Consider the following 24104-nt stretch of genomic DNA (forward strand, 5'->3'; position numbering starts at 1 on the left):
CGGTAGTGTGTATTCTCAATAAATGTTATACACTGTATTACCAAAAGTATCGGGACGCTTGCCTTTACACGCACATAAGGACCACGGCTATGGAACGTTCTACCAACGAACATCCGCATGGAAGAAAACCATCGAGCCTTCAGGAAAAAACTTAAGACCCACCTCTTCTGAAGGCATCCCAGTCTTAGTCCATAGAGTTCAATATTAAGTTGGCCCACCCAACCTATAAAACAGCTTCAACTCTTCTAGGATGGCTGTCCACAAGGTTTAGGAGTGTTTCTATTGGAAGGTTTGACCATTCTTCCAGAAGTGCATTTGTGAGGTCAGGCACTAATGTTGGCTCACAGTCTGCACTCTAATTCATTCCAAAGGTGTTCTATCGGGTTGAGGTCAGGACTTGTGCGTGCCAGTAAAGTTCCTCCACCCCAAACTCGCTCATCCATGTTTTTATGGACTTTGCTTTGTGCTCTGGTGCACAGTCATGTTGGACCAGAAAGGGGCCGTCCCCAAACTGTTCCCACAAAAATTGGGAGCATGAAATTGTCCAAAATGTCTTGGTATGCTGATGCCTTTAGGTGCACACTGCAGAGGACACAGACAGTACACACTACGTAGCTTTAGGTGCAAAATGCAGAGGACACGGGCAGTACACACCACGTAGCTTTAGGTGCAATCTGCAGAGGACACGGGCAGTACACACCACGTAGCTTTAGGTGCACACTGCAGATGACACAGGCAGTATACACACTACGTAGCTTTAGGTGCAATCTGCAGAGGACACGGGCAGTACACACCACTTAGCTTTAGGTGCAAACTGCAGAGGACACGGGCAGTACACACCAAGTAGCTTTAGGTGCAAACTACAGAGGACAAAGGCAGTGCACACACCAAGTAGCTTTATGGTGCACACTGCAGAGGACACAGGCAATACACCACGTGAGAATACTGCAGCTAGCACAATCACCTGCCTGCCAGTAAATTAGGAAGAGCTGATCTAGCTAAACTATACAGTGTATAAATATATGTACAACACCTGTGATGTATATATATCCTCTACACACTAACTTTAACTGACTAGCCTGCCTGCTCTATCTACCTACTAAAAATGACACTCTCTCTCTCTCTCTTCTCTCTTTTAACCACAGCAACCCACTACACAAGGCTGACCTGCAGGCGGCCTTTTATAGTGTGGGGCGTGTACTAAACCCCCTGAGCCATAATTGGCCAAAGCCACCCTGGCTTTTGCCAATTATGGCTCTCCGTTTTTTGCAAGCTGTGATTGGCCAAGCATGCGGGTCATAGTGCATGCTTGGCCAATCATCAGCCAGCAATGCACTGCGATGCCGCAGTGAATTATGGTAACGTAACTCGAATTTAGTGCGAACGGCCCAAAACGTTCGTAATTCGACGAACGGTCGAACATACGATGTTCGAGTCAAATATGAAGCTTATCCCTACCCTAGACCATGACACTCCCACCACCATGCTTGACTGTAGACAAGACACACTTGTCTTTATACTCCTCACCTGGTTGATGCCACACACGCTTGACACCATGTGACACCAAATACGTTTATCTTGGTCTCATCAGACCACAGGACATGGTTCCAGTAATCCATGTCCTTAGTCTGCTTGTCTTGTGCATCAGCTTTAGAAGAGGCTTCCTTCTGGGACGACGACCAATTTGATGCAGTGTGTGGTGTATGGTCTGAGCACTGACAGGCTGACCCTCCCACCCCTTCAACCTCTGCACCAATGCTGGCAGCATTAATACATCCATTTACCAAAAACAACCTCTGGATATGAAGCTGAGCACATGCAATCAACTTCTTTTGTTGACCATGGCGAGGCCTGTTCTGAGTGGAACCTGTCCTGTTATACCGCTGTATGGTCTTGGCCACCGTGCTGCAGCTCAGTCTCAGGGTCTTGGCAATCTTCTTATAGCCTAGGCCATCTTTATGTAGAGCAACAATTCTTTTTTTCAGATCCTCAGAAAGTTCTTTGCCATGAGGTGCTATGTTGAACTTCCAGTGACCAGTATGAGAGAGTGAGAGCGATAACACCAAATTTAACACACCTGCTCCCCATTCACACCTGAGACCTTGTAACACTTAGGCCTTGTACTCACGGCAGGACATGTCCGATGAAAACGGTCTGCAGACTGTTTCCATTGGACATGTCTGGCCGGGGACTGCCCGGGGACTTCTGTTCGATGGCTATACACACCATCGAACAGAAGTCTGCGCGTAAACAATACGCGGGGCGTGTCCGCGGTGTCGCCGCGACAATGAGGCGGCGACGTGGGCGGCCTGCCTTTAAAATGCTTCCACGCATGCGTCGAAGTCATTCGACGCATGTGAGGGATGGCGGGCGGCAGGACATGTACGGTAGGTCTGTACAGACGACCGTACATGTCCGGCCGGACAGGTTTCCAGCGGACTGTTTTAAAGCAAGTCCAGGAAACAGTTGTCCGCTTGAAACCTGTCCGATCCGCCCGAAAATGGTCCGCTCGGGCCAACACACGGCCAAACATGTCTGCTGAAACTGGTCTGCGGACCAGTTTCAGCAGACATGTTTGGTCGTGAGTACGGGGCCTTACAAGTCCCATGACACCGGGGAGGGAAAATGGCTAATTGGGCATTTTCACTTAGGGGTGCACACACTTTTGTTGCCAGTGGTTTAGTAATTATTGGCTGAGTGTTGAGTTATTTTGAGGGGACATCAAATTTACACTGTTATACAAGCTTTACACTCACTACACAACATTGTAGCAAAGTTTAATTTCTTCAGTGTTGTCACATTAAACTGTCCAACTGTCCATCCAGAGCCTCTGGTTTATAGATCAGATACATCCTAAATATATATATATATATATATATATATATATATATATATATATATATATACACATACATACATACATACATACATACATACACACACACAGGACATTATTATAACAATGTATTTTTTTGTCTTCATTTGTATGAGGTATAATCTGTATGTACTAATGTATGTAATGTAGTGCACTACATAACATAAACTGCAGGATTGCTATTTTCCACAAGAGGAGATCTGACTGGAACGCACAGAACACAGGAAGTGATGTCACACAGAAACAGGAAGTTCCAGGTGATAGTCGAGTCGGGAGGAAGTAGAGGAGACATTGCTGGAACTGGCAGCAGAGGAGGTAATAAGATATTCTCTTATATTTACAACTACAATTACAAATGAACCCACCGTCATGTTCGTCATCTTCCTACATAGTCACTGTGACGTATTTTATCTCCAGGAGATTATATATATATATATATATATATATATATACACACACACACACTGTATCTCTAATATATATATAGAAGAGAGCAATATATAATGAGTGACATCCTAAATATCGAGCCATTTATCAAACTGTCCATCCAGAGCCTCTGGTTTATAGACCAGATACATCCTAAATAGAGAGCCATTTATCCAACTGTCCATCCAGAGCCTCTGGTTTATAGACCAGATACATCCTAAATATAGAACCATTTATCCAACTGTCCATCCAGAGCCTCTGGTTTATAGACTGGATACATCCTAAATATAGAGCCATTTATCCAACTGTCCATTCAGAGCCTCTGGTTTATAGACCGGATACATCTTAAATATAGAGCCATTTATCCAACTGTCCGTCCAGAGCCTCTGGTTTATAGACCAGATACATCCATGTCTTCTCTGGATCAGGAGATAGAGAAGGTCAGACCAAATGTCTCAGGTCCTACAAGACTGTCCAGTCATTTCCTCTCATTCCTGGTTTCCTAGGGATCTGTGTTGTGTATCAGAGCACAGTTCTTGATTTAGTGTTCCAGTACTAGCGACATCTAAGGCAGCACTGGTAGGCAGAGCAATCTTCTGCCCAACAGTGTCCACATATACTATATTACCAAAAGTATTGGGACACCTGACTTTATGGACCTTGCTTTGTACACAGTCATGTAGGAACAGGAAGGGGCTGTCCCCAAACTGTTCTTACAAAATTAGGGACATGAAATTGTCCGAAATGTCTTGGTATGCTGATGCCTTAAAAGTTCCCTTCACTGGAACTAAGGGGCCAAGCCCAACCCCTGAAAAACAACCCCAAACCCTGATCCCCCCTCCACCAAATGATTTGGACCAGTGCACAAAGCAAGGTCCATAAAGACATAGATGAGTGAGTTTGGGGTGGAGGAACTTGACTGGCCTGTGCAGAGTACTGACCTCAACCCGATAGAACACCTTTGGGATGAATTAGAGTGGAGACTGTGAGCCAGGCCTTCTCATCCAAAATCAGTGCCTGACCTCACAAATGCACTTCTGGAAGAATGGTCAAACATTCCCATAGACACGCTCCTAAACCTTGTGGACAGCCTTCCCAGAAGAGTTGAAGCTGTTATAGCTGCAAAGGGCGGGGCCAACTGAACCCTACGGACCAAGTCTAAGGCCTCGTACACACGATAGGTTAACCAGAGGACAACGGTCTGAAGGACCATTTCATTGGTCAAAACCGATTGTGTGTGGGCCCCATAGGTTATTTAACCTTCGGTTAAAAAAAAGACAACTTGCTTTAAAATTTAACCGATGGATTGCTAACCGATAGGTCAAAACCGATCGTTAGTATGCAAAACCATCGGTTACTTTTGGTAATATAGTATAATTCAAGCTGGGTCGTTGCCTTGTTTCAAGTGCTGAGCACAGTCGTTGCAGATGACCATGGCATGGTAGCTTTTCCTTAGTACCTCTGCTGACAGATGATGAAGGCTTTTTGTGGCTGTTAAGCGATACCCGCTGTTCTGGGACTCTGCTCAGTATCCAAGGATGTTGCTCCTTTGCAATTTCTTCGTCCTCCTGCCCATCTCTCCACTGTTCCATCTCGTCAATCCAAGTAGGTTCATGCACCTCATCATTATCCACCTCCTCCTTCTCCTGACTGGACTCAAAGGCTAATGCCGCGTATACACGATCCAAAATTCCGACAAGAGAAGTCGGATGTGAGCATTTGGTCGGAAATTCTGACCGTGTGTATGCTCCATCGGACTTTTGCTGTCGGAATTTCCGCCAACAAAAGATTGAGAGCAGGTTCTCTGTTTTTCAGACGGAAAAAGTTCCTATCGGAAATTCCAATCGTCTGTAGCAATTCCGACGCCCAAAATTCCTAAGCATGCTCGGAAACAAGTCGACGCATGCTGGGAAGCATTGAACTTCATTTTCTCAGCTCATTGGAGTGTTGTATGTCACCGCGTTCTTGACGCAAGGATATCTACAAGGACATCATGATGGAGAATCAGCCGCCCCTCACATCACCGGGTAAGAGGAGACTTTATTGTAAAGGAGAGAGCAGTACGGAGGCTCCACCTAGATCCCCCATCATCTGATAAACACTTAGAAACAAAGTATTCAGTCAGTGTGTGTGTTTTCCTACAGATGGATCCAGTAATGGGAACCCACCAGAGATATGTCCTCATCCTCTGTATTCCTGGGATTCACCACAGGAAGATCACACCATCCCTCACCTTCATCATCAGGTAGAACACAAAAGTGACTCTTAACTGTATGAGATTATACTACTCTCTCAGCCTATTGGTCTGCATATTTAAAAAAAAAAATTTTGATTATTTTTGTTCAGCATTATGAACAGAGGTATCTGAAAGTTAAGGTTAAAGAGGAAGAAGAGGAGACTGGTTATCAGGAGTCTATGGGGGAAGCATGGATGTTGGTGAGCCCTAAAGAGGAGGAACCTTCTCTAGATATCAGCACAGGTAAGTAATGAGCAATAAATACAGAAACTGCTCAAGTGTCTGGATTGATGATTGAAGATTTGTAGATCTTCACATCAGGTAATATGATATCTAAAGAACGCCATGATGTTTCCTACAGATGGATCCAGTAATGGGAACCCACCAGAGAGATGTCCCCGTCCTCTGGATTTCTGGGATTCCACACTGGAAGATCACACCATGCCTCAGCAAGAAGAGGTACATGGGATTAAACATGTAGACTTAAAATATGCTTCTATGTAACTGTGTATTATTTTTACCCAAGCATTCTATCACATTTTGGGGTTTAGGATGAAGACCCTATAGACATCAAAGTTGAGGTTAAAGAGGAAGAAGAAGAGACGTTGGTGAGTGGACATCAACAGTCTATGGAGAAGGGGGAGATTATTATGAAACGTATACAGGAGGAATCTTCTCTACATATGGACACAAGTAAGTAATAAATATTAATAAGCTCACTGTTGATCCAAGTGAAGGCATAAAAAGGAAAATTTGTATTATTCCTGATCCCAAATGGCAGTAATATAACTTCCTGCTTCAACATTCTACCATGTTTTTCCTACAAAAATTGGTGGCCATTCACATTTTATGAGATAGTCAGTACAAGCCAATACTATTCTACATTTTTACAGCAGGTGTTCCACAAAGAATTATTTCTTTATACAGAGAATGACACATGCTTACTTAACCACTTCTGGACCACCCGCCATGGATACACGTCACTACCTATTTAAACCATTTTTTTTTTGTGGTTTTGTAAGACCGCTGCGCAAATACGATGTAACATAAAATATTGCAAATATCTCAATTTTATTCTCTAGGATCTCTGCTAAAAAATATATATATCATTTTTGGGGGTAAATAATTTTCTTGCAAAAAAAATACTGATTTTAACTTGTAACCAACAAGTGTCAAAAATAGACTTTAAACAGTTAAAGGAACACTAAACACTACACATTTTTTTTTAAATAACTTACCTCCACTGTGCAGCTCGTTTTGCACTGAGTGTCCCCGAACCGTGTCTTCTGGGGTCCCTCGGCGGCTGTCTCAGCTCTTCCTCGCAAAAGCTTTCTACCATAATGCGAGCGAGCTCGCATGGTGGAAAGCTTTTGCGAGCGCGTTCCCGTAATACAGCGGCGGCCATAGCCGCCGACTGTATCACTCGGCCTCACCCCCCAGCGCGCTGCGTCATCCGCTGTGATTGACAGCAGCGCCAGCCAATGGCTGCGCTGCTATCAATCCGCCCAGCCTAGCCAATCAACGGCCAGGCTGGGAACCCAAGAACATCACATGGACGCGCCTGGGAATTTTGAACGGTCAGGTAAGTAAAACGGGGGCTCGGGGGGGGGGGGCGGTACCATCGGATGTTTTTTCACCTTAATGCATAGGATGCATTAAGGTGAAAAAACATTTACCTTAACAAACCCTTTAAGGCAAGTATAGTAGCTCTTGACTGTTGATAATAAGAACATCGTCGATGTATCTACCCCTCAACCCAACATTCCCAACAAACGTGGTAGAGGTATTATAGGTCATATGGTATACAAATCCTCACTCCTCTCCTGTAGAATGTAATCGTTTTATTAACCCAATATACCTAAAAAAATTAGGAGGCGATACTGTACACCATGTGTAAGGTCCATCTCCATTACCTCAGCATAACGTCATGTTCCCAACAAATGAGGAGGAGATACTGTACACTATATGAAAGGTCCATCTCCATTCCTCAATATAACGTCATGTTCCCAACAAATGAGGAGGAGATACTGAGATTGCAGGCTTGGCTGGCTTAGTCTCCACCCAGAGACTGGCCACATTAATCACCTTGCAGGTGGACAGACAGACATGGAGAAGGCCATATGAAAGGTCCATCTCTATTCCTCAATATAATGTCATGTTCCCAACAAATGAGGAGGAGATACTGTACACCATATGAAAGATCCATCTCCATTCCACAACATAATGTCATGTTCCCAATGAGGGAGGAGGAGATACTGTACACCGTATGAATGAGGACGAGATACTGTACACCGTATGAAAGGTCCATCTCCATTCCTCAATATAACGTCATATTCCCAACAAATGAGGTGGAGATACTGTACACCGTATGAAAGGTCCATCTCCATTCCTCAATATAACGTCATGTTCCCAACAAATGAGGAGGAGATACTGTACACCGTATGAAAGGTCCATCTCCATTCCTCAATATAATGTCATGTTCCCAACAAATGAGGAGGATATACTGTACACCAGGGATATGCAATTAGCGGACCTCCAGCTGTTGCAAAACTACAAGTCCCATCATCCTTCTGCCTCTGGGTCCCATGCTTGTGGCTGTCAGTCTTGCTATGCCTCATGGGACAGCTGGAGGTCCGCTAATTGCATATCCCTCCTGGAACTTTACATCCTTTATTAAGGAAAAGATTAAGAAACTGTAACTCTAGACAGTAGGAACATCATCGATGTACCTGCCCCTCAAACCAACATTCCCAACAAATGGTAGAGATATTGCAGTACATATGATATAGAAATCTCCAGTCCTCTCCTCAATGAACGAGAAGGATCAACTACACCATATGAAAGGTCCATCTCCATTCCTCAATATAACGTCATGTTCACAACAAATGAGGAGGAGATACTGTACACCATATGAAAGGTCCATCTCCATTCCTCAATATAAAGTCATGTTCCCAACAAATGAGGAGGAGATACTGAGATTGCAGGCTTGGCTGGCTTAAATCAGGTTTGGTCTCCACCCAGAGACTGGCCACATTAATCACCTTGCAGGTGGATAGACAGACATGGAGAAGGCCATATGAAAGGTCCATCTCCATATAACGTCATGTTCCCAACAAATGAGGAGGAGATACTGTACATCATATGAAAGGTTCATCACTGTTTTTCAAAAAAATCTGATCACAAAAGTAACAATATCACCTGCTTGCCCCCCAGCCCATGGATTCCCTCTTTGCCCTATTACTCCCACTTGTATACGTTTTCCTGCTTAGCTTTTCTTTTCTCCCCCTCCTATTTCTCTTTTTTCTTTTCTTTACTTTTGCTCTTTTCCTTTTTTTTCTCAATCCTTCCACTTCTTCAGGCCTCCGGGATTATGCCTGGTTGATACGTTCATAGAGTTAGCATTGAACACTGTTATTGTATTGTATCCTTTTATGTGGCTTGTATTCATATGTTTCTGATATGATTGCACCCATTACTATGACAGAGGCCTTTAAAGTTGGTAAAAGTTACATCAAAGTATTAAACTCCTGAATGCACGACTTGAAAAATTCCTATAACATTTTTTTAAACATTGCTTTCCAACAGATGGACACTGTGTATGGAATATGAATACCTCAGATGGAGATCTTATTTTATTTCCAGATTATGAACAAGATAACGGGACTTCACAACATTCCCCAACAACGAATTCCTTTGGTGAAGGAGATCATATAGGAGACAATTCATTGACATGTTTAGAGTGCGGGAAAGCTTTCTCTGACAACAAAGCACTTGTTAGACACCAGAAAATTCACGCTTATAAAAATCCCTTTTTCTGTTCGGAGTGCGGGAAATGTTACCCGAACAAAGGAAAGTTGCTTATACACCAGAGATGTCACACAGGTGAGCGTCCTTTTTCTTGTTCAGAGTGCGGGAAATGTTTTGCTCACAAAGGTGACCTTTTTATACACCAGAGAACTCACACAGGTGAGCGTCCTTTTTCCTGCTCAGAGTGCGGGAAATCTTTCACAGAGAAAGGAGGCCTTATTAGACACCAGAGAATTCACACTGGGGAGCGTCCTTTTTCCTGCTCAGAATGTGGAAAATGTTTTGCTTACAAAGGAGACCTTTATATGCACCGGAGAATTCACACAGGAGAGCGTCCTTTTTCCTGCTCAGAGTGCGGGAAATGTTTCACAGAGAAAGGTGGCCTTCTTAGACACCAGAAAATTCACACACAGGAGCGTCCTTTTTCCTGTTCACACTGCGGGAAATGTTTCACTCAGAAAGGAGACCTTCTTAGACACGAGAGAATTCACACAGGCGAGCGTCCATTTTCCTGCTCAGAGTGCGGGAAATGTTTCACAGAGAAAGGAGGCCTTCGTAGACACCAGAAAATTCACACAGGCGAGCGTCCTTTTTCCTGTTCCAAGTGTGAAAAATCTTTTATTGTGAAAGAAAAACTTATTTTACACCAGAGAATTCACACTCGTTAGCAACCTTTTCCCTGATTCGAGTGCGGGAAATGTTTCAATGAGAAGGCAAAACATCTTATACACTTAAAGCCACACTGGTGAGCACACTTTCCATTGTTCAGAGGGGGTGAAAAAAAAATTCAAGCCGAAAGGATACTGTCTTAAAGGAGTTGTAAAGGAAAAAAATTGTTTGCCTAAAATTAATGTCTGCAAGGTAGACAGACAGAATAGTGTAATGATTCTGTTAAAAAACGAGTAAATACCTATTAAATTCCTTCATCTATATCACCTCCGGCATTCTAGTTTCTGTTCTCTCATTCACTTCCTGGTTTGCGGCACTCGTTCATGTAAGAACTACATTTCCCAGTATGAATTGCGGCACGCCCAGTAATTCACACCTCCTTGAAGTCTCTAACACGTAGATAGCGTCCTGCCGCACAGATGTAGATCCCAGGAGGGGGTGAGCACGTTACTGACCACCGCAGTAAAGCCTCCCCTCACGGTGGTGAGTAACAATCAGACAAGCAGGAAGTGAACAGTACAGAGAAGAAATAGAGCAACTTCTGAGCAAAAACGAACAATGAGGAAGTGAAAAGAGGAATGTCTGCAGGTAAAGGATGCTTATTATGAAAAAACATTTTTTCCTTTACAACCCCTTTAAACAAAAGAATACTCACGTGGGCGAGCATCTATTTTTCTGTTTGGAGTGTGGGAAATGTTTCATTCAGAAAAGACAAAAGAACTCACACAAGAGAACTCACACAAATGTCACACATGTTTTTCTTGGAAAGAAAGCCTGGTTGGACATCGGAAAATTCACTGATGTAGTAAAGTAAGATACGGAGTCAGTTTAAAACATTTCCCGTAGAATAATTTACATTTGTACAGCTCTTCTAGCAAATAATGCTTTCTGTAGTCAGAAGTTTAACCTTTTTTCTTCCAAAAACCCACCGTCTGCGCTGCCTTGACTTGAGACAGAGAACTTCATGTCATTCAGTAAGGAAAATAATATGAAACCTGAACTGATGACAATAAAAATATCATCGATGTATCTACACCACAGCCCAACGTTTCCATCAATGGTGGTAGAGATATTGTAGGATATTCAAGGAATGTAATCTTTCAATTAGCCACACTACCAAATTAGAAGATACTGTGCACCATATTAATGGCCATCTCCACTCCTTCTACATAACAAGATGTTCCCAACATATGAGCTGGAGATATTATACACCATATGAAAGGTCCTTCTATATTCCTTCCATATAACATCATGTTTTCAACAAATGAGGAGGAGATACTACACATATAGTACATATGATATAGAAATCTCCAGTCCTCTCCTGTAGAAAGTAATCTTTACCGCACTACCCACTGTACACAACGAACGAGAAGGAGAAACTACACCATATAAAAGGTCCATCTCCATTCCTCAATATAATGTCATGTTCCCAACAAATGTGGTGGAGATACTGTACACCATATGAAAGGTCCATCTCCATTCCTCAATATAATGTCATGTTCCCAACAAATGTGGTGGAGATACTGTACACCATATGAAAGGTCCATCTCCATTCCTCAATATAACGTCATGTTCCCAACAAATGAGGAGGAGATGCTGAGATTGCAGGCTTGGCTGGCTTAAATCATGTTTGGTCTCCACCCAGAGACTGGCCACATTAATCACCTTGCAGGTGGACAGCCAGACATGGAGAAGGCCATATGGAAGGTTCATCTCCATTCCTCAATATAATGTCATGTTCCCAACAAATGAGGAGGAGATACTGTAACACCATATGAAATATCCAATTCTGTTCCTCAATATAATTTGATGTTTCCAACAAATGAGGAGGAGATACTGTACACCATATGAAAGGTCCATCTCTATTCCTCAATATAATGTCATGTTCCCAACAAATGAGGAGGAGATACTGTACACCATATGAAATATCCATCTCTATTCCTCAATATAATGTCATGTTCCCAAAAAATGAGGAGGAGATACTGAGATTGCAGGCTTGGCTGGCTTAAATCATGTTTGGTCTCCACCCAGAGACTGGCCACATTAATCACCTTGCAGGTGGACAGACAGACATGGAGAAGGCCATATGGAAGGTTCATCTCCATTCCTCAATATAATGTCATGTTCCCAACAAATGAGGAGGAGATACTGTACACCATAGAAAGGTTCATCTACTTTCTTCAGCATAACATCATGTTCCCAACAAATGAAGTGGAGATACTGTGCACCATAGTAAAAATTGATCTTCATTCCTTCTATATAATGTTATATTCCCAAAAAATGAAGTAGAGGAGGGTTCATTTGCATTCTTAAGCCCTGTACACACGATCAGTCCATCCGGTTAACCGATGAAGCTGACTGATGGTCTGATGTCTACGCGGTGACGTAAAACACAACGACGTGCAGAGAAAAATTAAGTTCAATGCTTCCAAGAATGCGTCAACTTGATTCTAAGCATGCGCGGGTATTGAACCGATGCTTTTGCGTACTTACCATCGGTTTTGAGCTATCGGTTAGGCGTCCATCGGTTGAATTTTAAAGCAAGTTCTAAAATTTTGGACTGAAGGATAACTGACCAATGGGGCCCACACACGGTCGGTTTGGACCAATGAAACGGTCCTTCAGTCCGGTTTCATCGGTTTAGACTGATCGTGTGTACGCGGCCTTACAGTATAAATATCATTGCACAGATGCTGTTATCGGGTGTGTTTTGAGTGTATTGTATTTTGTATCTGGTTTGTATTTTGTGTATTGTATTCTGTATCTGGTTTGTATTTTGTGTATTGTATTCTGTATCTGGTTTGTATTTATTTTTTATAGTGATGATTGTTTCAAGTTCGAGAATTCTGTGAAACTGTTTAGTGCTGTACCAACATATATGACTTTCCAATGTAAAACATGATGTGTACTTTAACATTTATTACATTCGCATCCGGATGTGGATAAAGATTATTAGTTACATTTGTTTGTAGATGTTTTCTTGGAATTATAATTTTTGGTAATTGTAATATACTTGGTGTATGTTAATCATTATGTTTCTTTTTTAATTTATGTTAAAAAGAATGGTTAAGTATCATAATGCAAGAACATTTGAGATGTAAGTTGTGGATATTTTGTGGTATTGTACCGTTCATAAAATGAAAAAAAAATATATAAAAAATGTGTTTTCCAATAAATGGTCACTGTGTATGGAATAAGAATACCTTCGAGGGAGAACTTAGTTTATTTCCAGATTGTTATACACAAGATAATGGGACAGTACACTATCCTCAAAGTATAAATTCCTCAAAATATACATTACAGACCTTGCTATTTGTGAAGATCAATGAATATCTCTAATCCTGAGGAATCTTCTCATCAATCACATACATATACATCTGAGATCTCACACTGGGCTCCATTCACCAAACAATAGCGCATTTGGTATCTGAGTCACATGATTCATTTTGCGATACCGATAATGTCAGTTCACTATCCCTATATGTGATATTAACCTCAAAAAACGCTCGCAAATACCACATAGCACACCAGTAAAATCAATTCACTAAAGTAAATAAATGCATGTATTAAATAAGAAGTGGCCCAGGCATGTGATAGTTAAAGAATGTATTCTATTTCAGCTGGTTGTCAAGGAGCTGGCACCTGCCAGTGTCCGTAACAACCATAAAATAGCTGGTTGTTATGAGCCGGCAGCCTTAGCATCCTTAAAAACCAGGAAATAGCTGGTTGTTAAGACCCGGTAGTATCCGGCATCCTTAAAAACCAGGAAATAGCTGGTTGTTAAAACCTGGAAGCTGCCAGCATCCTTAGAAACCAGGAAATAGCTGGTTGATAGCCGGCAGCCTCAGCATCCTTAACAACCAGTAAAAAGCTGGTTGTTAAGGATCTGGCAGCTACTGCGTCCTTAACAACTATAAACTTATCTGCTGTCAGCGGAGAATCTGCCGAACGTACACAAAAGAAAAATCATAAAACAGAGTGGGGATTCCCTCCAATTCAAATCATGCCCTCAGGGTCTGGTAAGGATTTTGAGGGGGACCCCATGCCAAAATGTAAAAAAAATGCTGTACCCCCCCCCCCCCCCCCCATAATCCATGCCATACACTTATCTGAGTAAGTAGTCCAGCATTCCAGAAAGGAAGGGGGAGATGAGCCTGGACACCCCCCCCCCCCGAACTATACCAGGCCACATGCCATTAACATAGGGAGGGGGACTACTTCCCTTAAAGCGCTTTGTCCCCATGTTGATGAGGACAAGGGCCTCTTCCCCCAAATCCTGGGCCTGCTGCGAGCCGTGGCACACATAGTGTGGATAGGGTTTGTCACTTGTCCAATAGGTGGCAACCTGTTGGACAGGACTTCTTGTGGCTTTCTTTCAACAATGGCTTTCTTCTTGCCACTCTTCCATAAAGACCAGATTTGTGGAGTGCACAACTAATAGTTGTCCTGTGGCACCTGAGCTGTGGATCTCTGCAGCTCCTTCAGAGTTATCATGGGCCTCTTTGCTGCTTCTCTAATTAATGCTCTCCTTGCCCAGCCTGTCAGTTTAGGTGGACGGGCATGTCTTGGTAGGTTTGCAGTTGTGCCATACTCTTTCCATTTTTTGGTTGATGGTTTGAACAGAGCTCCGTGAAATGTCCTAAGCTTGGGAAATTATTTTAGAACCTAACCCTGCTTTAAACTTCTCCACAACTTTATCCCTGAACTGTCTGGTGTGTTCCTTTGCCTTCATTATGCTCTTTGTTCACTAAGGTTCTCTAACCCGCGGGGCTTTTGTCCAAAAAAATGGTATGGAGGGGTGGTCTTTCTCCCAATAGACACACCTCTGAGGGCTTCACAGAACAGCTGTATTTATACTGAGATTAAATTAAACACAGGTGGACTCTATTTACAAATTAGGTGACTTCTGAAGGCAATTGGTTCCACTAGATTTTAGTTAGGGGTATCAGAGTAAGGCCTCTTTCACACGGGACGGATCCGTGATGATCCGCCCTGTGAACCTCCGCTTGCTCAGCGGGGATCGCGCCGCTGATCCCCACTAAGCCAGCGGATGACAGGGCGGTCCTGTGCACTGTGCAGGGACCGCCCTGTCAGAACTCCGTTCTCCCCTACGGGGGAATCGGCTGAACACGGACCGTCAGTCCGTGTTCACCCGATCCGATGACGGATGGAAAAAATACATTTACGTTTTTGACAAAATGTGAAAAATTTAAAGGGGTATAAATACTTTTTCAGGGCTTCAGTATCTCCTAAACGTACAATATTTACTGTATACTGCACCGATGATGTAATTGGCGCATATGCTGTGAAGAAAAGGCCCCCCGTGTTGTTTTTTCAAGAGCGAGTGCCGTGACCGGGAGATCCCGCACGCATGCTTTTACTTTGAAGGGTAAAAGAAAGGAAGTAAAACCCATCAGGGTTTACTTCCTCTTTAATATGTTGATAAAACGCTGTGTATCATTACTTCTTGGATGAAGAAGAGGGGAACACCCTGAAAGATTGTCCATAAAAATTTTATATCAGAAAAAAGTGGCACAGACAATACCCATACTGCAATGTTACAACTACAATCACCTCTATTATTTCAAGGACCAAATTCTTATTTTATATTTTTTTCACTGTCTGCATTTAAATGTGGTAAAATCTGCATATGTAATCATGTACAGTATGTAACATAGGGCCAGATTCAGAAAGAGTTAGATTTGTAACTCTGAATCTAAGCCGTCGTATCTTTAAGTGTATTCTCAAAATGAGATACACTTAAATCTAGCTAAGATACGATGGCCTGCGCCGTCCAATCTTAGCTTTCTACTTAGGCCGGCCACTAGGGGCGTGAACGCTGATTTACGCCTAGAATGCGTAAATCAGCGAGATACGCCTATTCACGAACGTACGCTTGCCCGTCGCAGTAAAGATACGCCGTTTACGTAAGGCGTTTTCAGGCGTAAAGTTAGTCGAACAAAAAGCTGCACTAGCCAATGTTAAGTATGGACGTCGTTCCCGCGCCGAATTTTGAAATTTTTACGTTGTTTGCGTAAGTCGTCCGTGAATGGGGCTGGACGTAATTTACGTTCACGTCGAAACCAATAAGTCCTTGCAGCGTAATTTGGAGCATGCGCACTGGGATACGTCCACGGACGGCGCATGCGCCGTTCGTTCAAAACGTTATTTACGTGAGGTCATGGATTATTTACATAAAACACGCCCACCTCTTCACAATTTGAATTAGGCGCGCTTACGCCGGCCCATTTACGCTACGCCGCAACTTAGGAGGCAAGTGCTTTGTGAATACAGCACTTGCCTCTCTGACTTACAGCGGCGTAGCGTAAATACGATACGCTACGCCTGCACAAAGTTAAGCTAGTCTTTCTGAATCTGGCTAATAGTGCACTACACAAAGTAGTCTGCAAAATTTATATTCTCCACAAGGGGAACATTTTACTAGTTGTGAGTGGAACATAGACAGGAAGTGATGTAATGTGCACACAGGAAATGGTGTTACAAACAGGAAGTTCCAGGTCATAGTTGAGTTGAGAGGAAGTAGAGAAGACTGGAACTGGCAGCAGAGGAGATAAAAACAAAGGCTTATATAATGTACACGGATACTTTCTAAATGTAGAACCATTTATCCAACTGTCCATCCAGAACCTCTGGTTTATAGATTGGATACATCCTAAATATAGAGACATTTATCCAACCGTCCATCCAGAGCGTCTGGTTTATAGACCGGATACATCCTAAATATAGAATCATTTATCCAACTGTCCATCCAGAGCCTCTGGTTTATATATCTGGTAATTTATGAACACCCAGCAGCCGCCTTCACAGGACATCACCCATCACAGTGCCTCCACCTCACTGCCTGACAACAGAGGTAACCAGTGCCAAGTATCATTGTGTGTGTCAGGTTCCTATAAGGTGTCAGGATGTCACTGTCTATTTCTCCATGGAGGAGTGGGAGTATTTAGAAGGACACAAGGATCTCTACAAGGACGTCATGATGGAGAATCAGCTGCCCCTCACATCACCGGGTAAGAGGAGACTTTATTGTAAAGGAGAGAGCAGTACGGAGGGTCCACCTAGATCCCTCATCATCTGATAAACACATAGAAACAATGTATTCAGTCAGTGTGTGTGTTTCCTACAGATGGATCCAGTAATGGGAACCCACCAGAGAGATGTCCCCGTCCTCTGTATTCCCGGGATTCCACACAAGAAGAGCACACCATCCCTCACCATCATCAGGTAGATGAGTAGAACACAAAAGTGACTCTTGTCTGTTTGAGATTAAACTATTCTCTCAGTTTATTGGTCCTCACAGTTTCAGTTTTTTTTTTCTTGGATTAGCATGAAGAACAGATGTATATGAAAATTAAGATTAAAGAGGAAGAAGAGGAAAGGACTGCGACTGGTTATGAGGAGTCTACGGAAGAAGTTGGGATGATGGTGACAATCAAACAAGAAGAACCCTCTCTAGATATTAATGCAGGTGAGTGATGAACACTAAATAAACATACTCTTCATGTATATAAAATGATAATTGAGGATCTGTAGACTGACATTATAAGGTAATGAGTATCGACAAGGACGTCATGATGGAGAATCAGCCGCCCCTCACATCACCGGGTAAGAGGAGACTTTATTGTAAAGGAGAGAGCAGTACGGAGGGTCCACGTAGATCCCTCATCATCTGATAAACACATAGAAACAATGTATTCAGTCAGTGTGTGTGTTTCCTACAGATGGATTTAGTAATGGGAACCCACCAGAGAGATGTCCCCGTCCTCTGTATTCCCGGGATTCCACACAGGAAGATCACATCATCCCTCACCATCATCAGGTAGGTGGGACTGAATATGTAGACCTAAAATGTACTCTGAGCTAAGAAATGACATCCTTCTGTGTAACTTTGTGTTTCCCTTGATGTTTTCTATCATATTTTGGGTCTAGGTTGAAGAACTGAAATACATCAAAGTTGAGATTAAAGAGGAAGAAGAAGAGAGGTTGGTGAGTGGAGATCAGCAGTCTATGGAGGAGGGGGAGATGATTATGGAATGTAAACAGGAGGAATCTTCTCCACATATGGAGACAAGTAAGTAATAAATACTAAATGCAAAAACATTTCTCAATTTCATTTTACTTTCCTGAATAATAACTTACATGTCCGTTGAATTCGCTCTGCACAAACAATCTTAAACCCACAATCAAACCAGGTGAAGGCCAAAACTCATATAAACCAGAATTTTCTCCTACAATAAAATAATTTCTTCCTGATCCCAAATAGCAATCAGATAACCCCCTTGGTAAATATTCTACCATGTTTTTTCGTACAAAAATTGGTAGCTATTTAAATTTTATGACATGAACTACCAAGTCTGTAAAATCCATTACCTGTGTCATACTATTCTACATATTAAAGCTCTTCTGCAAAGAATTATTTTTGTATACAGTGGTTAAACATTTTTTACTCCAAAAACCAGTTAATCCTGCCTGTGTTAAAGAACTTCACATCCTTTATTACGGAAAAGATTAAGAAACTGTAACTCTTGACAGTAGGAACATCATCGATGTACCTGCCCCTCAAACCAACATTTCCAACAAATGGGAGATATTGTAGTACTTATGATATAGAAATCTCCAGTCCTCTCCTGTAGAAAGTAATCTTTGCCGCACTACCCACTGTACACAACGAACGAAAAGGAGAAACTACACCATATAAAAGGTCCATCTCCATTCCTCATATTAGCGCTATGTTCCCAACAAATGAGGAGGAGATACTGTACACCATATGAAAGGTCCATCTCCATTCCTCAATATAACGTCATGTTCCCAACAAATGAGGAGGAGATACTGTACACCATATGAAAGGTCCATCTCCATTCCTCAATATAACGTCATATTCCCAACAAATGAGGAGGAGATACTGTACACCATATGAAAGGTCCATCACGGTAAAGATCTATTTCCATTCTCATGCTAACAATCTTATCAATGCACAAATACTGTTACCTAAAGTGGTTTGGGGTGTATTGTGCCCTTTATGTTGCTTGTATTCAGTTTTTTATGATTGCACCTAATACCGTCATTTTTTTTGTAGTTGTTAAAAGTTACATCAAAATACTAAACTCCTCAATGCAAGACTAAAAAATGTTTTATAAAACACTTTTTTTTTAAACAATGCTTTACAACAGGTGGACACGGTGTATGGAATATGAATACCTCAGATGGACACTGTGTACAGAATATGAACACCTCAGATAGACACTGTGTATGGAATATGAATACCTCAGATGGACACTGTGTACAGAATATGAATACCTCAGATGGACACTGTGTACGGAATATGAACACCTCAGATGGACACTGTGTACAGAATATGAACACCTCAGATGGACACTGTGTTCAGAATATGAATACCTCAGATGGACACTGTGTTTGGAATATGAATACCTCAGATGGACACTGTGTACGGAATATGAACACCTCAGATGGACACTGTGTACAGAATATGAACACCTCAGATGGACATTGTGTATGGAATATGAATACCTCAGATGGACACTGTGTACAGAATATGAATACCTCAGATGGACACTGTGTACAGAATATGAATACCTCAGATGGACACTGTGTACGGAATATGAATGTCTCAGATAGAGATCTTATTTTATTTCCAGATTATGAACAAGATAATGGGACATCACAACAATTCCCAACAACAAATTCCTTTGGTCAAAGACCTTACTATGTGGCAAGATCTATGGCTCCTTCGAATCCTGAGGAATCCCCTCATTATTCACATAATATGACTTCAGATATTCATCCAAAATCTCCCAGTGTGGATAGATCAACAGATCCCTCTAATTCCAAGGAGTCTCCTTTAAACTACGAAGGAGTTCATATAGGAGACAATTCATTGTCAGGTTTAGACTGTGGGAAATCTTTCACTGACAACAGAGCACTTCTTAGACACCAGAGAACTCACACACATGAACATCCTATTTCCATTTCCAGTGATGGGAAATGTTTCAATATGAAAGGAAAACTTATTACGCACCAGGGAATTCATACAAGTGAGCTTCCTTTATCCTGTGCAGAGTGTGGGAAATGTTTCCATCGAAAGGGGGACCTTTTGAAACACCAGAGAACTCACACAGGTGAGCGTCCTTTATCCTGTTCAGAGTGCGGGAAATATTTTGCTCAAAAAGGAGACCTTTTGAAACACCAGAGAACTCACACAGGTGAACGTCCTTTTTCCTGTTCAGAGTGCGGGAAATGTTTCACTCAGAAAGGAATCCTCCTTATTCACCAGAGAACTCACACAGGTGAGCGTCCTTTTTCCTGTTCAGAGTGCGGGAAATGTTTTGCACACAGAGAGGGCCTTTTTATACACCAGAGAATTCACACGGGTGAACGTCCTTTTTCCTGTTCAGAGTGCGGGAAATGTTTCACAGAGAGAGGAGGCCTTCTTAGACACCAGAGAATTCACACAGGTGAGCGTCCTTTTTCCTGTTCGGATTGTGGGAAATGTTTCTCTCAGAAAGCAGACCTTCTTCGACACCAGAGAATTCACACAGGTGAGCGTCCTTTTTCCTGTAAGGAGTGCGGGAAATGTTTTACAGAGAGAGGAGGCCTTAGTAGACACCAAAAAATTCACACAGGTGAGCGTCCATTTTCCTGTTCTGAGTGTGGGAAAGGCTTCATTGTGAAGGAAAAACTTCTTATACACCAGAGAACTCACACTGGTTAGCACCCTTTTTCCTTATCCAAGTTTTGGAAATCTTTCAATGAGAAAGCAAAACTTCTTTTACACCAGAAATGTCGCACAGGTGTGCACCATTTTGAATGTTCAGAGTGCAGGAAATGTTTCATGCAGAAAGAAGACCTTCCAACACACCAGAAAATTCACATGGGCGTGCATTCATTCTTCTGTTTGGAGTGTGGGAAATTCACACAAATGAATTTACTTTTTCATGTTTTTCTTCGAAAGAAACCCTGGTTGGACACCAGAAAATTCAGTGCTGTAAAGTAAGACACATTTGAACAATTTCCTATAGAATAGTATTCTATATTTGTACAGCTATTCTAGAAAATAATCCTGTCTGTAGTCAGAAGTCAAACCTTTTTTCCTTCGACAACACACAGTCTGTGTTGTCCTGACTCCAAACAGAGAATATCATCTCCCTCAGTAAGGAAAAGGTTATGAATCATAAACTGTTGACAATAAGAATATCATCGATGTATCTACCGCACAACCCCAAAATCACGGTAGAGGTATTCTCGACCAGATGATATACAAACCTCCTGTCCTATGTAATCTTTGAATTAACCACATTACCAAATGAGGTGGAGATACTGTACGCCATATGAAAGTTCCATCTCCATTCCTCAATATAACGTCATGTACCCAACAAATGAGGAGGAGATACTTTACACCATATGAAAGTTCCATCTCCATTCCTCAATATACCATCATGTTCCCAACAAGGAGGAGGAGATACTGAGATTGCAGGCTTGGCTGGCTTGTATCAGGTTTGGTCTCCACCCAGAGACTGGCCACATTAATCACCTTGCAGGTGGACAGACAGACATGGAGAAGGCCATATGAAAGGTCCATCTCTATTCCTCAATATAACGTCATGTTCCCAACAAATGAGGAGGAGATACTGTACACAATATGAAAGGTCCATCTCCATTCCTCAATATAATGTCATGTTCAAAACAAATGAGGAGGAGATACTGTACACCATTTGAAAGGTCCATCTCCATTCCTCAATATAATGTCATGTTCAAAACAAATGAGGAGGAGATAATGTACACCATATGAAAGGTCCATCTCCATTCCTCAATATAATGTCATGTTCCCAACAAATGAGGAGGAGATACTGTACACCATATGAAAGGTCCATCTCCATTCCTCAATATAACGTCCTGTTCCCAACAAATGAGGAGGAGATACTGTACACCATATGAAAGGTCCATCTCCATTCCTCAATATAATGTCATGTTCCCAACAAATGAGGAGGAGATACTGTACACCATATGAAAGGTCCATCTCCATTCCTCAATATAACGTCATGTTCCCAACAAATGAGGAGGAGATACTGTACACCATATGAAAGGTCCATCTCCATTCCTCAATATACCGTCTTGTTCCCAACAAATGAGGAGGAGATACTGAGATTGCAGGCTTGGCTGGCTTGTATCAAGTTTGGTCTCCACCCAGAGACTGGCCACATTAATCACCTTGCAGATGGACAGACAGACATGGAGAAGGCCATATGAAAGGTCCATCTCTATTCCTCAATATAATGTCATGTTCTTAAGAAATTAAGTAGTGGAAAGCCTCTACTGCATTCTCACAGTACAAATGTCATCATTGCACAATGACTGTTATCCAAAGTGGTTTGAGTGTATTGTATTGTTTATCTCATTTGTATTTATATTTTTACATATGATTACTCCCAATACCAGAATTCTGTGGAACTGTTGAGTGCTTTACCAACATATATGACTTCTAAATGTAAAACATGAAGCATACATTAACATTTATTAAAAAATTGCATTCCAAAAAAAGGTTACTGTGTACAGAATAAAAGTTTTTTTGTTTTTACATTTCCAGGTTGTTATGTAATGGGATGGTACGCTATTCTTCAAGAAAAAAAAAAACCTTTAGTCAAAATATGCATCACAGACCTTACCATTTGGAAAGATCAATTGATCCCTCTAATCCTGAGGAATCTTAAATAAAATCATAAACTTGTACTCCAGATCTATATCTCATTACATCTCATTATTATTATTATTATTATTATTATATATCTCATATCTCTCAATATGAGATTCAGCAGATTCATTCAATCCCCAGGAATCTTTATCAGAGCTGTCGGAGAATGTAGTGTGGATGGTGGAGGAGATCTGTCGGAGAATGTAGTGTGGATGGTGGAGGAGATCTGTCGGAGAATGTAGTGTGGATGGAGGAGGAGAACAGTCGGAGAATGTAGTGTGGATGGGGGGGGAGAGCTGTCGGAGAATATAGTGTGGATTGTGGAGGAGAGCTGTCGGAGAATGTAGTGTGGATGGTGGGGGAGAGCTGTCGGAGAATGTAGTGTGGATGGGGGGGGAGAGCTGTCGGAGAATGTAGTGTGGATGGTGGGGGAGAGCTGTCGGAGAATGTAGTGTGGATGGGGGGGGAGAGCTGTCGGAGAATGTAGTGTGGATGGTGGAGGAGAGCTGTCGGCGAATGTAGTGTGGATGGGGGGGGGGGCAGCTGTCAGAGAATATAGTGTGGGTGGTGAGGAGAGCTGTAATGCAATGTAAAAGCAATTCAAAAACATAAATATATATCGGTACTGTATATACAATACGTTATAGTGTTGTATTTCAAAAATGAAATGTCGATTTTTCTAGTTTTTTTTAATTGTCTGCATGTCTATCAGTTATAATCTGTGTGTAATAATGTTTGTAACACCAAACACCATAAAATACAGCTGTACAGCCATGCAGACTGCAGTATTGATATTTTCCACAGGGAGGCTATATGTGAGTTGAAGTCATGCACAGGAAGTGAGGTAAGGAGGACAGAAGAATTGGTGTGAAATAGAAACAGGAAGTTCCGGGTGAGAGGTGAGTTGGGAGGACGCAGAGAGGAGACATTGCTGGAACTGGCAGCAGAGAAGGTAATACAATATGTAGGATTATAATATGTGTACAGATGTAGACTTACTATATCCAACTGTCCATACAGAGCCTCTGGTTTATAGACCAGATACATCCTAGGCATATATATATGGTTAGGGGAGAGCTTCTTCTTTCACTCCAACACTACAGAAGATGTTGGATTGGAATGCTGCGATGGGAGGGCCAGGGCCTTTTTTCAGGGGGAACTTGGTGGAACTCAGTTCCGCCACCTCCTGGTTCAGACCCTTGGGGGGGGGGGGGGGTGGCCTTCTCACTACAATCACTTGTAAACACAATGTCCGGTTTCTGTGTTTACAAGCGACAGCTCTGCAATCTGTGTGTAACCCCCCTGCACTCTGTATGTAATGCAATCCTGGTATTTAACCTCTTTGCCACCGCGCCATAGACAAA

The 24104-nt window shown here is 42.2% G+C and overlaps 1 protein-coding gene and 1 long non-coding RNA gene across 2 annotated transcripts; both read left to right on the top strand.

The window, feature by feature from the left end:
* Positions 1-5509: 5509 nt before the first annotated feature.
* LOC120909476 (oocyte zinc finger protein XlCOF22-like) lies at positions 5510-21053 on the top strand. The gene is made up of 6 exons (XM_040321252.1): positions 5510-5546; positions 5648-5780; positions 5899-5996; positions 6089-6230; positions 9123-9155; positions 19337-21053. Exons 2-6 carry the CDS (start codon positions 5717-5719, stop codon positions 20761-20763), a joined length of 1764 nt encoding a protein of 587 aa, XP_040177186.1. The 5' UTR covers positions 5510-5546; positions 5648-5716; the 3' UTR covers positions 20764-21053.
* Positions 17216-17793, top strand: LOC120909500. The gene is made up of 3 exons (XR_005741280.1): positions 17216-17258; positions 17361-17502; positions 17756-17793. It is a non-coding gene; the product is annotated as an uncharacterized LOC120909500 (long non-coding RNA).
* Positions 21054-24104: the final 3051 nt, after the last annotated feature.

The sequence above is a fragment of the Rana temporaria genome, chromosome 8 (assembly GCF_905171775.1).
Source record: "Rana temporaria chromosome 8, aRanTem1.1, whole genome shotgun sequence".
NCBI classification, from domain to species: Eukaryota; Metazoa; Chordata; class Amphibia; order Anura; family Ranidae; genus Rana; species Rana temporaria.

Bases quoted from the DNA above. Each gene is read 5' to 3' on its own strand.
- LOC120909476 (XM_040321252.1), top strand. From the start codon at position 5,717: ATGGGGGAAGCATGGATGTTGGTGAGCCCTAAAGAGGAGGAACCTTCT. The intron at 6,231-9,122 runs GTAAGTAATAAA...GCTTTCCAACAG, and splicing joins TTCTCTACATATGGACACAA to ATGGACACTGTGTATGGAAT. The intron at 9,156-19,336 runs ATGGAGATCTTA...TGAATACCTCAG, and splicing joins ATGGAATATGAATACCTCAG to ATGGACACTGTGTACGGAAT.